Consider the following 18,618-nt stretch of genomic DNA (forward strand, 5'->3'; position numbering starts at 1 on the left):
CGTGGAACTCCCAAAGACCAAATTTCACCTTGATCCAAAACTCTGATGGACCATAACAAAGAGATGCAAATGTTTGGATTATGGTTAAAGTTGAGTCTTAGGTGTTTTATGAGGTATTGCATCGCATGGGCCATTCAGATTTTAGGCTCACATACATGTGATGAGTTCTCAAAAGGTTTTCACAAGAATGGATGAGAATGGTGCAAAGTTAAGTATTGGGCTATATAAGAGAGAAACGAGTTTTGGACATACAAGTATCAATCCCTTTCTTAATTTCTCTCTCTCTCACTTTTCATTTAGCACTGGGCTAGTATACATAGAGAGAAAGAGAGAGTTTTGGACATATAAGTAGCAATCCCTTTCTTAATCTCTCTCCTACTTTTCATTGAATACGGAGTTTTACTTCTTTTCTCTCTCCCTTTTGGACATATAAGTAGCAATCCCTTTCTTAATCTCTCTCCTACTTTTCATTGAATATGGAGTTTTACTTCTTTTATCTCTCCCTTCGCCAAGTGAGCGATGGAGTGATTGTGTACTCATATTCAAATCTAAGATTCGAATGTCTTGATATAATATTAAGAAAGCATGATGATAGCTTCTATATGTTATATAGTTACTAAAACATGATGCAATTGGATGGAAACCAGCCACATGCTGTTGTACCTATGGAAGGCCCTAATGAGTGGAAGTCTCCTTATTGCCATCTCTAAGGAGATGTCACGTGTGTACAAGGCATCTCATTTATAGTCCATCAAATAAGGCCCCATGGCATATAAACTTGAGATCTAAGCCATCCATCAACTTGGTCTCATTATTTTAATACCCTGTCACAAAAATCAAACTATTTTGTACATGATAGAAGGCACAATTCACAAAAGAATTTTAGGGGCTTAAAAACTATAATGATAATATTTTTCTAAGATTCTAACATTGTGGCCCACTTGAAGAGCATAACAGCTTGACTTTTGGCAATACAATCTACATGCACTACCCGAAAGATAGAGATAGCTTGATGTCATTCCGACGTGTGAACCCAAAAATCTAAGAGCATTGGCATCAACTTCTTGAACATGTGTAGACTTACATCTAGAGCTGGGCATGGGACGACTTGACTTGTTTGACTCGTTCAGTCCTGACTCGACACAAACTAAATGGGTGAGTCAGTCCAAACCGAGTAGGCTTCGCCCAATCCGAACTCAAATCGATTCGAGTCTGAGTTAACCAGTAACTTGACTTGAAACTCGATCTGATCGGACTCGACTCGATCTAAAACCCGACTTGACTCGAATTCAACATGGGACGACTCGACTTGTTTGACTCGTTCAGTCCTGACTCGACACAAACTAAATGGGTGAGTCAGTCCAAACCGAGTAGGCTTCGCCCAATCCGAACTCAAATCGAATCGAGTCTGAGTTACCCAGTAACTTGACCTGAAACTCGATCTGATCGGACTCGACTCGATCTAAAACCCGACTCAACTCGAATTCAAGTGTATATATAATAATAATAATAATAAAATCCTAATTTCTAAGTATTTTCTAACCCTACCAGCCGCACACAACCCTGACCCTAACCCGATCCCAAAATCTCTCCCTCCCACCCTCCCTCATCCTCCTCCTCTTACAAGCCCGGCAGCCACCCACCACCATCACCACCCTCTCTCTCTCTCTCTCTCTCTCTCTCTCTCTCTCTCTCTCTCTCTCTCTCTCCTTCCTCTTCTCAGCCGACAACCACCCACCACCATCACCACCCTCCTCCTTATCCTCTCTCTCTTTCCTCTCCACTCCCTCCCTCCCTCGTCTCTCGATCTGACTCAGTGCCAACTCGACCCGACTCGGTACTTTTGCCTGGGTCGGACTCGGTCCGAATTAGTCCATGCCAGACCCAAACTCGGATCAGATTAGGCATGCTCGACTCAGTACCGAGTGGGGTCGAGTTCAAGTGAGGCCTATTTCAAAACCAAATCGAGTTAGATTAGCCTGAACTCAGTCCAACTCATCTGGATGCCCCAGCTATACTTGCATCTCTTAGTTACCAAGGAGTTCTAACCTCTCTTTCTCATAAAAAGATTCCTAATCTCTCTTCTGAGTTTATATCCTGCATGCATCACTAGACCTATGTGGGAACCACATTCTTGTTAATGTACCATCCCAGTGGTCCATCACATAAGTTCCTCTTATCTTCACCGTACCAACATAAACCATCTCAATCCAAAATTCAAGTGGGCCACATAGCACGGAATAATGAGGTGAGCATGCATGTCCACCCTTAAAAAGCCTTTTTGGCCCACAATAAAATATTAGCCAGATCTAGAGCTTTAGTGGGGTTGAAGAAGGATTCAACGGTGCCTCTCATATTGTGGTGATTTTTTGGCTCACATCCATGTGTGGGCAACTGTTAATAAGGTCAGTCTGATCAGCAGGGTCCATCTGGAAAACGTCGAAATCTGAAACTGTACTACATTCATGTGTGGCCTGCCTCACCTTGTGACAAAACCAACTTGAATTTTGAACCACGTCATATGACAGTGGGGCCCACATGATGAACGGTCCGGATCTAGCATCGCATGGACGATTGGCTTGCGTTGGCGGAGTAGTGTTACCGTAGCAGCGATTAGCCTTCGCCCTTCGTACTTCCCCATCAAAGCCTACCGTTGGCAGCCACCCACCCATTCACGTGACTGCGTTCAATACGGTAGTTCCAAAGAATAGAAATGTAGAACGCGGACAGTGAAGCCTCGTGACCCACGATTTCCTAACGAGGATCCAAGTTCAAGGCGGGCTCACTTGCTTCAACGAACGGAAGTCCGTGGGCTACGCTTCTCTTCGGTAGTCCGGACTCCTCTTTTCAGACTGCCTTCTTGGTGGGCCCCACTACCACAGACTGCCTTCTTGGAAGTATGAGTCCCATTTGATGAGGCAATGGGACCACGTAGCTCCGGACCCATGGGAAACGGATTGGCTACTCCCCCTGCCACCAGCCAATGGCTGATGGTAGGTGCTCTGTGAGCCCCACCACGATGTATGTTTTTCATCAATGCCGTCCATCTATTTTTATACATCATTTTATGGTATTACACAAAAAATGAGATATATCCTAATCTCAAGTGCACCACATTATAGGAAACAGTGTTGAATGAACGTCAACCATTAAAAACTTTTTAAGGCCCATAAAAGTATTGGATCAAGCTGATCTTTGTTTTGGATCTTTATGACCTAATCAACATATTGGATGTCAAATAAAGAGTATAATGGGCCTTGGTAGGATTTAAATGATGGATATCCAATCATTATTATTTTCCCGTGGTGTGGTCCAACTGAGATTTATATCCCTCTCATTTTTGGGATAAAGCACTAAAATCATCTTTTTAAATGGATGAAATACATACATCATGATGGGGCCCATAGATCACCGACCACCAGCCACGGGATGGTGCCAGGGGGAGTAGCCAATCCGTTCTGGATCCATGAAATCAAGGTGGGCCCTTGATTTCTTGCCAATGAGAGGGAAGCAGATTGGCTGGTGTACAACACACCAGCTATATAGCTGGTATACATACGTGTCGTGCAAAGACGAGTGCCAATGCTCCTCGATCTCTGGGTTAAACGACCAGTTTAAAGGAGATCAAAGTTACATGGCCCCACAATGATGTATTTATTATATTCATATTGTTCATTCATTTTTCTAGATCATTTCAGGGCATTACACAAAAAATTAATCATATCCAAAGCTCAAATGGAGCACACCAAAAACAGCAGCTAGGATAATGATTTTCAACGTTAAAAAATTCATAGGGCCCACCGTAATGTTTATTTAACATCCAATCTGTTAATAAGGTCACAAATACATCCGAAGCTTAAATGGACCACACCAAAAATAGCAGCTAGGATACTGATTTTCACCGTTAAAAAATTCATAAAGCCCATCGTAACGTTTATTTTTCATCCAATTTGTTAATAAGGTCACAAATACACGTATGAAGAGAAACAACAAAATTTCACATTGATCCGAAACTTCTGGGACCCCAAAAGGGTTTCAATGGTAGACGTTCAATCCCCCACTGCTTTTTTCAGCGTGGTCCACTTGATCCTTATATGTCTTATTTTTCGGCTCAATCCTTAAGACGAGCTCGCCAAATGGATGGATCGTTTGGATATAACACATACCTCGTAATGGGACCCACAGAACTTACTGACTTCAATACACTAGTTATATAGTTGGTGCGTGGTACACCAGCCAATCGGCTTCCAGGACACGGATTGCGTCGGCCCAACGTGATGTAGGTGCTTTATCCACTCCGTTCATTGTTTTTCTCCTATCATTTTAAGGTATTATAAAAAAAAAAAAAAAATTCGAGGCAGGTCCAGGGCTTAATTGGACCACAAAGCGGGGATTGAATGTCCACCGTTAAAAACTTCTTGGGAGCTTGAGTAGTTACAGATCAAGCTGATATTTTTGTTTTCACTTCATCCACGTCTACATGACCTTATTAATAGGTTGGATGGTAAAAAAACATCACGGTGGCCCTTAGGAAGGTTTCAACGGTGGGTGTCATTATCACTGCAGCTTCCTTTGGTGTGTTCCACTGGAGCTGTGAACCTGCTTCATTTTTTGTACCGTATCTTAAAATGATCTGAGAAAATCGATGAACGGCGTGGATAAAACAATTAGATCACGGTGGGCCCCACAGCGGTAGGACGCAATCCACGTCCTCCGCTTCCACTCCGCCAATGCAAGCCAATAGTGCATGCAATGCTAGATCCGGGCCGTTGATCATGTGGGCCCCACTGTCATGTTACGTGGACCAAAATTCAAGCTGGTGTTGTCATCAGGTGGGCCCTGCTGATCAGACGGACCTTGTCAGCCGTTGGCCACAAACGGACGTCGAATCTGAACCATTGGTACCATTTTTCCAGCCCTCCTATTTCATACACGTGCGACCTACGCACCACTCGACCGGCGCTTAGACAGCCCTGGCCCCACCACAGCGACGGGCCTGATCACGCAGCCTCGCGCACACGTGCAACATGAATACGGAGTACTCATACAAGCCGAGTCATATGATACTCATGCGGCGTGAATTTAGATGTTTTAGGTATAAATTCTTCCAAAACTCACGTTTTAGGTATATAAATTTTTTAGAGTGGCCCACCCAAGTGTTGAATCAACCTGGCTTTTGGGGCAGAAATCCAAAAGAGGGTGGTATACATGATGGACGGCGTGGATTTCATTCGCGTTAAGTCGTTTCCGACACGGTTTGGCTAGTGACCATACACCATCCAACTGGTGTTAAAGATCTGTGGGGTCTACCATGATGTATTTGTTTCATCCACACCATCCATCCATTTTGGAAGATCATTTTATGTAATGTGGATAAAAATTATACAGATCTACATCTCAGGTGGACCACAGTACATGAAACAGTGGAGATTGAACACTTACGTTGAAAACTTTTTGAGGGCCACAGAAGTTTTGGATCAAGGTGATATTTATTTTTTCCCTTCATCCAAGTCTATGTGACCTTATCAACAGGTTGGATGGAAAATAAACATTATAGTGGGCCCTGGGAAGTTTTAATGGTGGACGTTTAATCAAAGGTGTTTTCCTGTGGTGTGGTCCACTTGAGATTTGGATATTCCTATTTTTTTCCTAATGACATAAAATAAAATTTAAAAATGTATGGACGGCGTGGATATAACACATACATCATGGTGTGTTCCAGAGAGCTTTGACACCAGCTAGCTGGCTGGTGTTGGAGTCACCAGCCAAACGCGTCCATTACAAGAAAGAACAAACCAAAAAAGAGAGTCTTGTTTGGAGTGTAGTTCTCATATCTTAAACCCAAACCTGGATTTCCAAGGCAGCCTGCAAACCACGAATCCAGCAGAAATCTCTCTATCAAACCTCCCAACAAAAACCCATCTTTTTTTCTTTGCCATTGAAACCCTAAATCCTGCTGTTTATCTGCTCCCGCCTCTCCAAGAATGCATAAATCCCTCTCATCTTGACCCCCTAAACAGGGAGGTTTCGTCTCAGAAATCCTTTTCCTGAATTGGGTTTTCCTCAGACATGGCGGAGATATCATCTCTCATGGCATCTGCCACGTTCCCTGGGATTTTCCACCAAGAACAAGGCATCTGCAGGGCTTCCAAGGTATTTCGATTTGTTTCAGTTTCTCATGTTTCTTTGTTGATACGTAGTTTCTCATGTTTCTTTTTTGATATGTAGTTTCTCATGGTTCTTTTTTGATTTGTTTGAATTGGGTTTTGTATTTCGATTTGTTTCAGTTTCTCTTGTTTCTTTTTTGATTTGTTTGAATTGGGTTTTGATTGTTTTGTATAGTATTTTGAATTCTTTTGGATTTGTGTGGTTGGGATTTTGGTATTTGGGGGTTTTTTTTTTCTGTATTTGGGTTGATTGAAGTGACATGGTTATCGATCGGTGCCTTAATTATGTGGGATTTTGGTGTTTGGGATTATTTGGATGCTGTAAATTGGGCTACTTGTAAATGAAATACAGGTAAAAGATTTACAGGTAGTGTTTGGGTGGTGAAAACTGCCTGTAAATCATTTACAGCTTTTAGCTGCAAATTAAATTCCTCTAAACAATTTACAAGCTATCCAAACACAGACAACTATTTACCTGTAAACAGATTACAGCTTAAAGCCAAACAGGCTGTAAATGATTTACACCTGGAAATCATTACAGGTGTAAATGATTACACCTTTTGATTGGTTATCTGCTGTGTCGTTGAATTCTTTTTTTCTTATTTAGTTATTTATTTTGCATCTTGGTTAGGCTGTTAATTAAATTCTTAGTGAAAATGATTTTTTTTTTTAATTATTGGTTAGATTAGTTTGGCTTCTTTGTGTTTATGTGCCTGATATTACGGATGTGTAGTGGTTTTTTTTTTTTTTTGGTCTTAAAAAAAAAGAAGAAAAAAGGATTGGTTTTGTTGTTATGTCTGTGGTTGTGATTGCCTAATATTAAAAAAGAAGGGGATGCGTCTGTGATTGTGATTCTGAATTTCGTTCATGGGAGTGGTTGGTTAAGGTTTATTCTTCGGTTTTGGGGGGTTTTGTAGTTGGATTTCTTGAACTTAGATGCTTGGGGTTTTAGTTGCTTTTTATTGGTTGTTACTTGTTATATAGGGTTTAGTTTCTTTTTACTAGTTGTTATATCAGCAAATGGTTTTCTTGAATATAAATGTTTGGGATTTTAATTTACATCCGACCTCATACTGATTTTATGAGGCTTTTTATTGGGTTTCTTGATTGTGCATGATTGAAGTTGTAGTTTATATGTCTATCAATTTATCTATCCTTCAATATATGTAAGTAATGTTGTGTGTCTAATCTATATGATCTGGACAATTTACCTGTTCCTCGATTTGGATGGTTTCTGAATGCTTGTTATATGTAGTCTTTGTGGTTGATTATCTCAAGTTTACAACTTTGGAATTTTTTGTTCATGAATAATTATCATGGTTATGGTCTGTTTGATAAATTAGGTAGATCTGATGCACAAAATTTGGTTACATTTTTTTTGGCACTCTAGTTGGAAATCCATCCATTCATCTCTAAGGGAGGACTGAAGAACAGGAACATTCATCCTGTTATTTTGTAATTGGCCATTCTGTTCTTCCTGATTGGTTACTAGTGATGACTTTATTGGTTTTTCATAATGGTTGCCTATGGAATTATCTTGCTGGTTTGCTCTTTCTAAGTTCTCCCTTTTCTTTTAATTTCCATGGATACTGTTTTTGATAGTTTATGGTTGTAACAATGTTAGCTTCTAATCATTGTCCCTGTTGTTTTGTTCCATTTTTAGTGTTCTAGTTGGTCTCATTGACTTCTAAAAGAGTTTGCAGAATTTCCTACTGATTGGCTGCTTCCCTTCTGTCTGATTTTGGTTGTTTCATTAGATTTTTAGGAATTGCAACATCTCAAAGAACTTTAGTAAAATATTTGCTTCTTTGTTTTGGTGGTCAGTAGTAATTTCTGAAATCTGTAAGGAATTTTGAGTGAGGATAGATTGTAGAATTTTTACACTTGAGTCCTATTGCTTACGCAACTTGAGATTGCTGCTTTAGTCAACCATCTTCAGAAAACTTTCTGTTAAGTTACTGTGTTTGTACTTCAAGAGCTTTACAGTAAATCTATATGAACTGAGTTGTCCTCCCAAATATACAAATGATCCTCAAAGTTCAGTTTCATCCATTTAATGAAGATGGGGAAGCTTTCTATTTGAATGCATGTTACTCTAAATCTGTGGGATGTGCTATGTTGTCTTGGATACACCAATTTCTTTGCTCAATCCATTAGTCGATGATGTTTTCTGTTTGGCTAATGCAGGATTTTCAACCCCTTTCACCGACTCACGGCACCAGACCGGAGATTCTGAGATCATGTTGCTTGAGGCTGGGGCCACCTCGGCTTGAGAATTCATGGAAATCCGCATGCCCTTTAGCAGAGTCCAACCAGTCAATCATGCTTGCTTCAACTGTCAAGAAACCTGTACTTGTGGATGTGCAAGGTTTGAGGCTTTCTGTTAGCTATTCCATGTAACGATAGTGTCTACATACTTCCTAGTCAATACTTAATTCACTGGAGGTTGTTGAGGACTTAAAAAAATTGGGAATAGCTTTATCTTTCTGGAAATGATTAAAAGTAACTGAATACCTGGAATTGGATATCGGAAATGTTAACTTATTCTTTTTAATCATGTTTCCTTGAAGAGTTTTGCTAAAAGCACAAATGCACCTCTAAGCGTGGCCATGTGTACCAACCTGGCACCCGTGGCTGATACCCAGGTAGTACATCATGTGGTTGCCACCACATAGATGACCTGTCCAAATATCGGGCCTGTCAATTCATCCAGTGGGCAAAACATGTGCAATAAACATGCGTGGTTTGGCATTTTTAAGCTGATACCTGTTTCTGTACATGTGTCTTCCAGCTTATGAGTTGATTGGCCTTTAAAAAAAAATTGAATTATCAATGTAGATGCTACATGGGTTTTGTCCTTCAGAGACTACGAGTCATAGGAGCATCCATCGACAAAATGATCACCCTAAGATGATCATCTCATGTCTATTAAGAATGAATCAGGGGGTTCAGGACATCTCCACAATGGGGCCCATCTGGTGTGCATGATTAGGATGTCTACATCATTATCCACCTTGGCATGTGTGACCACATGTAGAGGTTCCCGTGGACTGGGCAAAGTTTTTTTTTTTTTGTGAAACTCGTTCTTTTCTATTTTTCAAATGGCCAGAATTTGTTTAAAGAATTAGTATTGATCAAGGTATTCAAAAGCGGTTACGTAACGGCCATTACGTAACAGTAATGGTCATAACCGTTAACGCATTACGGGGTCGAAACGGGCGTTACAAAAAAAAAAAACAGGCCATAATGGTCCTGTAACAATTTTTTCAAAAGATAAAAAACTGCCATAACGGCCGTTACGAACGAACACCTTGGTATTGATTGTTTGAACACCTAAATATCTGAAATGATGTGTTGCTCTTCCAGTTGATGTTTTTTTTTTTCCTTCTGAAAAGTCAATGTTTTCCTGAGAATAATTTTTGAAGTTCTGATGAAAGTGGAGTTTTGAATCCCAGAGGAAGTTTGATAGATACACTAGCAGTTAAAATCATACAAATAGGATGTCTATAACATAAGCCACTTTGGCATGTGCGGACTACATGTAGAGGTGCCCGTGGACCAGGCAAATTTTTTCTTTTTTCTTTTTGTTTTTTTGTGAAGCTTGTTCTTTTCTATTTTTCAAATGGCCAGAATTTGTTTAAAAAATTAGTACTGATTGTTTGAACACCTAAATATCTCAAAAGATACGTTGCTCTTCTAGTCAATGTTTTCTTTTTTCTGAAAGGTCAATGTTTTTCTCAGAATAATTGTTAAAATTCTGGTGAAAGTTGAGTTTTTGAATCCCATAGGAAGTTTGATAGATAGACTAGCAGTTAAAATTTATACTAGTCTAAGAGTTGAAGTGCCCATTTCAGATTTTCCTGGTATTATTTGTTGTTCTGAACTTCATTACCATTTAAGCAATATTAACACGTACGATATTTTATTTAATAAACTCCAGAATGTGCTGGCCGGTAGCAACCCCAGGTAAAGGGTTACAGTTGATGTTTGATAAGAATCATTTTCTCTGAAAATACAAAGGTTATCCTTCTTACAACTTCAAATATTCCTTCCTGTGTTTGAGAACCAGAACCGGATATTCAAACTCAGAAAGGTCGATGCAAAAAGCTACATGCAAGTTGACCTTCTGACTTGATCGAGTTTTTTAAATCTGGATTCAGTTTTGATAAATAGGAAATGCAGAGAGCAATGGTGAAAGAACTGCATGATAGCAATTTGAATGAGAGGGAAAACTTTAACTAATTTTCAGCAAAGAAAAGGGAAATGGAAAATTTTCTTATATTACCTATTTTTCTTTACAAAAAGGCCCCAACTTTTGAAGCATTCTTGAAATTGGAGAAATGAGGGGATAATTATGATAATTCAATTTTGAGATGTTGCCTTTGTTTTAACACTGAGTAAGAAGGTGGCAAAGTTGGTTAGTTTAAAGCGAACTCTCTGGATGTTGAACTCAAATATAACCAATTGGGTTGAAAGCAATAGTGGCAGGCATTTAAAATAGATCACTAACCTATAACAGGTAAACCACACAAACAAACAACTGGGTGCCTTCAGTTAAATCCATGGATACATGTGGTATCCTGGAGGGTTGCTGAAGCAGGCTATCCAAGGGTGTGCAGTGAGTCCCTGTGGATGGCATGCAGTTGAGGTATTATGGTTCCACCAGGCATGCTTTACTTGAATCGAGTCTAGTACATGTATTGTTACTTAGAATAGGTACCAACTCTTTCATGAAAGAGTGCCCCATTTTATTATTTTCCATAACTAAGGTGTTGATATTTTTGTACTCTTTTTGGTTTCGAGTTGCCATATTTCCATGCTTATGCATTTGTTTTGGGAACAGATACTCGCCCTGACTCAGTACTCTTTAGCTTTGGGATAGCGGAACAGTGTGCGAAACAGGAAAAGATCTTGCAATATCTCATGTCAGGATCTAAAGCAGAACGGGGACTAAATATTTCGCTACTATCCGACCTGATGGGACTTGATACAGTGGCTATTGACATGCCCCATTTGTCAGCAGCTGATGGCGAATTTTCTCCTTATGATGTTGGTGGTGACGATGCTCATCAGACTTCCCTGATCTATCCAGGGAGTGGGTTTTATGTTCCGAAGCTTCTTTTGGATCTTGTTGGGGATTTGGCCCCTAGTTCGATGATTACAGTACATCCAGATGGTCGAGTCTTGTTCACAGCCACTGGGGCTGATGTGAAGGATCTACTTTCAATGGTTGCGGAGTTTTACCCCTTGAAGACCTCAACTATATGTAGCAAGAAATCAGTATTGGTGCCACACTTTCCCCGGTATGCATGCTCATGCTATCGTTTCCTTTTGTTTATTGTGATGCTCATCCAGAACTGCATTCACATTTTGCACTGTCTATAAGTAGGTTGATTCTTCAGAAATCCAGAATTTTATGAAGATATATGATTCAGCTCATACACACTTATATCGAATAATGGTTGATTTCTGTGTGACAAGGACACTTTTTTTTAGTCTTCAGACAAGTTTTAGAGACAGGCCAACACAGCTATTGGGACAAAAAAGAACCCTTATTTCGTTCTTTTAATGTTGTATTTTGGCTGTATCTATATTATTTATATCAGTTTTTATGTATTTTTGGTCATATAGATAGTTAGATACACTTATCTATACCTCTATGCATTTATAAATTGGAAAATTATATCATTTTATACACTTGTATGGACTTGTTGGGATATTGGATTTTCCAGGGACACGTTGTTTTATGTATCCAACACTTATATGTGTGTCCATGCACAAGTTACATTTGTTGGTTCTAGTTGCATTGCTTCATTTAATCATGTGCTTAAACTTGTAGTCAGCTGCAATTTTGATTCTTAGCATGGAATCAGAATATTGTTGGTCAATTTCTTTGCAAGCATCTGTTTTTTCTCTCCTGCCTGTCTTCATTGTGTTGGCTCCATGGTATCCAAAAACTATTACATAACGATAACGGTGGGTATCATTATGAATTACAGGGCCGTTACAGCCATTATGGAAAAAAAGGGTCCCTAACAGGCCGTCACGGGGCCATTACAGTTTTTTTAAAACATGACCGCAACAGCCTGTATTGTAACAGCAACAACAGTGGCTGTTCCTGTTACTGAATACCTTGGTTGGCACACATTGAGTCATTCAATTGGCTAAGCACCTCTAGATGGTTGACTCATCATTACAAGAATATGCATCGATGACCCAAGACCTCCCTACCATTGCTGAGATATTAGTTGCCATGTCACGACTCTCATGGCATCAATTCTTGGGATTATCCATTTCTGTGGGCTGATATATTCAGCTCAAAGTGGTGCAATTGTTAGATGTTATGTCATGTGACCCGACAATCTGTACGGTTTGCATGAGTTTTCTGTTTGTACAAGTGGAGCCATGGTTTCATGATTCAAATTGTTGATATGATGGGCTCCACTTTGGATGTGTTATGCTTATGAAACCTTTCGAATAATAAGGTCCTGGAAACAGTATGGAGGCTCTGATACCAAAATTGATGAAGTACAGAAAATAAAGGACCTAAATGGAAAATAATTTGAGTCTGAAATTTACGTACCGGGTTTCAAGTAATTGTTTCGGAAATTCTTCCCAATAAACTCCACACTAGAAAAAAAATTGAAAAATAATAAATAAAGGACTGCTGAATGAAGTTCAAACAGTCTTCCAGAGTCAGGGTTGTCAATGGATCCTGACTGGGCCAAGCACAGTCATAATTTTGAATAGGATCAGCCAGGCAGGCCTGGCCTAAACGGCCCTACATCTGGGTCTAAGCCAACCTAGGTCCAGCCAAAAATTGATCTCTAATACATAATTATTGTCAGCTAAAATGAGATGAGCTTATTTTCAAGTGGCCACCAAACAGATCTAATAAGAACACACTAGGAACCATATGGAAGTATATAAATGCCTGCTAGAATGCAAGAAGGAAAGATAAGCTTCGACATGTTTGTCGAAATTGGTTTTTTTTTTCCTGAAATGGAGTGTCCTTGTCGTGTACTCATTCCTAGATCCTGTGCTTTTCTTCAAATGACGAGCAACCTGCATTACCACATTCCGCGATGCTTGATTTTCTTGCCTAATTTTCCCATTGCAATCAGCTGTACCTGGAAGACCTGGAGTTGTACAAATAAACAGTTCAGTGAAGGTTACTTAGCTTGCTGCTACAGTTGAATCTAACCATTTGAAATGAATGAAAAAAAGGGCGCAAAACAGATAGCCCCCAATGTAGAGGTGTGGAACGGTCAATTTTGATGGCTAATTCTGGAAATCCTAGGATAAGTGGGTTTGCAAGGGGGACAATGTGTCATATAGTTGGCTTTCTCTAGTTGTCTGGTTTGAAGCCTTTCAGAGAATCATTCTCCAATGGTGTGATTATTTTAGATGACTTCGAAAGTGTCCGTCCCCCCCCCCACAAAAAAAAAAAAAAAAAGAGGAAATTTTCCTCATTGTCAACACAAAGCCAATGTTTTGAATGACAGTCAATGCGAGGGTGTTTCATTTATATTTATGTATAACATCTTCTTATACCGAATTGCCAGCCCCAGTTAGTTGGGATAAGGCTTAGATGATGATGATGATCGTTTATCCACTGCATTGATGAATCCTTCGTAAATTGCTTCTTAATAAGATCTATGTTGTTGACAAAAGAAAGAAAAGAAAAATGCAACTCAGCAACCCCAATTCTATAAATAAAATTAAAAAAGTTGCACCGAATCTCTCTCCAAAACAATTTTGGACTAAAAAAGTAGATTTTCATTTGAAGCACCATGCAATTTGACCTTTAATGGCCTGGCTTTTACCCTAGATTTGAATCCTCGATGCCTTGATACATAAATCACTTCAATGTCAAAGTCAAGATATTCCATAACAGTAACAGTGGCCATAACTGCCACCACTGCTACCGTGACTATACAAGCCGTAACGGCCATTATGGCTTCTCTTCTTTTCTTTTATTTTTTCTTTTTTTTTTTTTCTTTGAAGAAAATCTATATTGGCAACACTAATCGCACAAGTACGGAATAAAATACATCAAATAAAATGCTGTCTTTATTTAACCACAACCACAAGCATTGGAGATTCTTCAAACACAAATATACTTTTTTATATCATTTTACGTAAGAACTATTTCTATTTTTATCACGAGTTGGTCATTTGCCTTGAAGGTCAAGTTGCTTACTTTTCACCCATAGTTCTGGGGAGTGTTTTCTGACAACTTTTTTAAATTTTTGCCACTTGGCAACCACGTGGCATGCTATACTACTCACTCCACGTGGTGATGTGTCCCATTTGGCCATTGTGGATGACACGTGGCTGCCATGTAGGTGTTAACATGGCAGTTATCTTTTGACTCGAGTTTGACCATTTGAAACTTGGATTGAGAGCCATTTGAGAATAGATTTTTTCCTCTTGTTGATGATTGGGAATATATTACCGTCCCAGTTTTTACTATTATTTTCCAATTAAGTTTCTTCTTCAGCTCATTGCTGTGAATGCATACCTTACTTGGCTTGGTGATCTGTTGTCAGAACGGACAGTGCAGGCGCACAAGCCAATGTCTGCGGATCGTCTCTGAAGCTACAAACTTTGACTGTTGCACCCATAAAGAGGTATCTTTCGATTCTGAGTTTGTGATTTACTGATAGAAGAATATAATGATATAGTCAAACTCATCCGACCATGAAACCAAACCAGGGAGCATGTGAGTGGCCCACACAAACTGCAGAGGGACCTACCCACAAGATGGATATCAGTGGGCCCCATGTATGGGGCCATTTGCATGGTGTCTAGTGTTTTTCGAGTAGCTGCGTCTGACCTTATCTTTCCTTCTTGAAGTCTGAGCAATGGTATTATTTTATTATATATGTAATACAATTATAGTACTTCAGCCTCAATTTACAACAAGGGATAAATTGATTTGGCAGTTTAATACTGGGCACAATGCTGTGCTGCAGGTAAAAAGGGCCCACGCTTACCAGTCCATTTAATTGTGGCCAGTTGTTAGTGCATTGTCCTGCACCACTGCATCTTACCATTTCACATAATCCGAGATACTTTCCATTTAGCGCCCTGTGATTTGGAAAAGTCATCACTCATCACTCATCAGCTCCATTGGTTTGCTAAAATTTTGATCGAATTTACCTGAGTTGAGTCGGTTTCTGTGGCCACTCTTCTGTATCACCCCCCAAAACACGTGTATTTTCGGACTGAGTTGGAACAAATTGGACCAAGTCTGGAAGAGTTGTAAATGGTTCGGACCTCGGGTGAGTGCCACACTCCAAGACTTGAGTTTGGATTCCCTGGTTTACTATAGTACTATTTGTACTATCAATGAGAACAACAACTGGTTTAATTTTTCCTCGTGGTGGTTTTTTAGTATGATATTTCTGTGTGTATCCATCCATCCATTGCCTAGTTTGTGTTTGGATAACTAAATGAATTGCAATAATTAGTACAAGAAATTGGAATTTAAAATTGCAATTATGGGGTCTCTACTCATGGCCCAGTGGTAGACACTGCGTTTCAACTCTTGAGGTCGTGGGTTCAAGAACCCATGTGGGGTATGTGTGGGTGTTAGAGTGTGTGTATTCACCTTTCAAAAAAAAAAATTTAAAAAAATGCAATTATGTAGCTTGTAAGTTGTACCTGAAATGAAAGCAATTGCAAAGTGAGGGCCACTTTGTTCTGAATACTCGGAAGGGGTACTAAAACTGGTCATTACCTCTTTATTTAACTAATTATTTCAATGCCATTTAATAGCGTATTGAAACACTGCCTCTTCAATAACTTCTATCATGACACAATGGGCTTGTTTGGATTGGGGGTAAACTAGGGAATGCAAGGGAAAGTGAAATTGTGACATAAGCAGGATGGTGAACGGTAGGGGAAAGAAACCCCTTGCACATGTTTGTTTTGTTAGAGAAACTGTGAAGGAAAGTGCTTTCCTTTTGTATTTTCCATTGTTTGGGTTGCAATTTTCGAAAGAAAACCTCTTTTTCCTCCAATTTTGACATTCAAAACCTCACATTGGAAGAGAACTTCCTTCACCCCATTTGATTTTTTGAGAGAAGGTTCAACTCCTTTCCTAAGGAAAGCATATGGGTTTCCTTCTCTTTCTATGTAATCCAAACAGAGGAAATGTCGATCACAGGGAAATTGTTTGCTTCTCCTAGTTGACCGCCAATCCTAACATGCCTGATGTTTTCAATAGTTACACAGGCTAAGTCTGTCATGATGTATTGGATCTTTTTTGTTATCATCCTGTCAAAATGTTCTGATTATATCTTCTCCATGTCTGACTATTCTTCAATTCCCAGCCCCGAGAAGATCAAGCTGAAACCATTACCAAGGAAAAAGCAAAGCAAGAAATCAGGCAGGGAGAGGGACCTCTATAGAAAGAGCTACTTCCATGCATGTGAAAGCCTTCTATCTGTACTCCTCAATAAACGGAGGGGGAAGATGGCAATCCTTTCGCTGAAGAAATCTGGACCAGAACTCCCTCAACTCCTGACCCAATTCTCAGTCGGGATCGCTGGGACCGGCCTTGCCGTCATCTTCTCTGTCTTCTGTAAGGTCGCAGGTGGAAGAGTGCCGTTTTGTGCCACCAAGCTGCTGAATACTGGATTTGGGCTAGGACTGGTCTGGCTTTCGTGGGCATTCAACCACTTTAGAGATACAATCGTCTATGTCAGCAAGAATTCAAGCAGGGTGGTTTTGAATGAGGATGAGATTGTGAGGAAAGTCGATAGAAGTGTGAATGAGATTTTCTTCAGGGCTGTGACGTTAATGGCGGTTGCAGTGCTGAGGTTTGCATGAGTAAAAAGGCAAGGAGATTTTGGAGTTGGGTTTTTCCTTTTTCCTACCATAAGCTAAAGGTGTGAAAATCTTGGGACATGGGTACTTTTCTAACCTTAGTTTTATGGCAGTTGATGTGTTTAGGTGGGTGGGGTACACATTTAAGTGGTAATCAGGAGCATGTAACGATACAATAAGGCTTTGTATATGGTAGTTTGGCTTCTGGTTGAAGTTATGATTTTGTAGAGCTTTTGCTAATACCACAGGCATATATGTATGCACCATCTGATCTGATCTACACACCATGGTATATTGGTATGTGCTGACTTGGTGCGTCCATCCAAGATCGAAACCCTTCATCAGGTGGGACCACCATGGAGATGACCGGTCTCGAAGATCAGTGCAGTTGACTGGTTGTGTGGGGGACGGCGTTGGAAACAAATTGAGTGATAACTTTGTGAAGCTTTCATAAACCGTCAGTTTGTTTTGAACTCTTTGGCCAACTTGATTGTGTGCGCACCATGAGACCCTCATGGTCATGTTTAAACGAGGTGCCTCTCGTATTTGCTTGTCGGTATAGCAAAACCCATAACGGTTGATTTATGTAGCAGTCTGTGCATCATAGGGACCGTATACGATCATGCATGTGGACCAGGTGAGTGTTGGAATCCTTGATTTTTGTGAAATCCATACATCTTGGTGTCACTTATCATGAGTAGATTGGATAGCATATACACATAGGGGTGGCAATGGGTTGGGTTTAGGCTGGCCCTGGCCAGGCCCCAACAGGCTAAAGAAGCCCCTAACCCAAGGGGTGGGTTGAGGTTGGCCCTGGCCAGCCAGCCCTTATAGTTAAAGATAAGTTTTATATATACTCATATATAAGTTAAGGGCAAAAAAAAATACATCACTCATATTCAAAGTGTGTTATCCATCAACTGTATGGGGTTAGATGAGTGCATCAATCACCATCTAAATTGGGTCCACAATTTGGGTGTTTTGCAACTACCTTTATATCATCAACCACACTTTACTAGAGGATCGAAGTTCTTTGAGGGTCCTTGCTCTTACTCCGGTGGTAGACTCTTAGGAGTTTCAACACCTGGTTGAGGGTTGAGCACCCCTAGGTGGTGAAATCCCACTACGGCGTGAGTGTGTGCTAGTGTGTGTGCGTGTAAGAAAAAAAAAAAAGTGGAAAAAAAAAAAAGCGATAGTATATACACCAGTAGATGTGCTCTATAGTCTACTAATACCTATGTACCATGCATTCGTACATACACGTGCGCATTTATAGAACACATGTACGTGCACACACACACACCTGTGCACTTATATAATACGGACGCTACACAGGCCTACTGTAGTATCACTGCTGCCAATAAGTCCAATGTAGCGGGAGTTATGATGAAGAACGGGCATTATCCTCAACTAGCAGGAATTACGCTGGCCAATCAGATACTGTTCACACCGAGTGCATATCGAGATTATTTATTGATGTCCCATCTTCCATCCTAGATTTAGAGGACTAGATTTCATGTCTGAACCCAGCCCTGGGGCCAACTTTAGTTATGGTGGGACTTCTCATCTCAATTCTTCCCCATGCTGTCGCTCAGGCTCAGGCTCAGCTCATATT

At 40.1% G+C, this 18,618-nt stretch overlaps 1 protein-coding gene across 1 annotated transcript; it reads left to right on the plus strand.

The window, feature by feature from the left end:
* Positions 1 to 5,824: 5,824 nt before the first annotated feature.
* Positions 5,825 to 17,216, plus strand: LOC131226139 (uncharacterized). Its single transcript, XM_058221849.1, has 5 exons — positions 5,825 to 6,153; positions 8,355 to 8,535; positions 11,011 to 11,470; positions 14,720 to 14,800; positions 16,508 to 17,216. The coding sequence occupies exons 1-5, from the start codon at positions 6,070 to 6,072 to the stop codon at positions 17,004 to 17,006; spliced, it is 1,305 nt and encodes a 434-aa protein (XP_058077832.1). The 5' UTR covers positions 5,825 to 6,069; the 3' UTR covers positions 17,007 to 17,216.
* Positions 17,217 to 18,618: the final 1,402 nt, after the last annotated feature.

This window comes from Magnolia sinica, chromosome 14, assembly GCF_029962835.1.
Source record: "Magnolia sinica isolate HGM2019 chromosome 14, MsV1, whole genome shotgun sequence".
Classification (NCBI taxonomy): domain Eukaryota; kingdom Viridiplantae; phylum Streptophyta; class Magnoliopsida; order Magnoliales; family Magnoliaceae; genus Magnolia; species Magnolia sinica.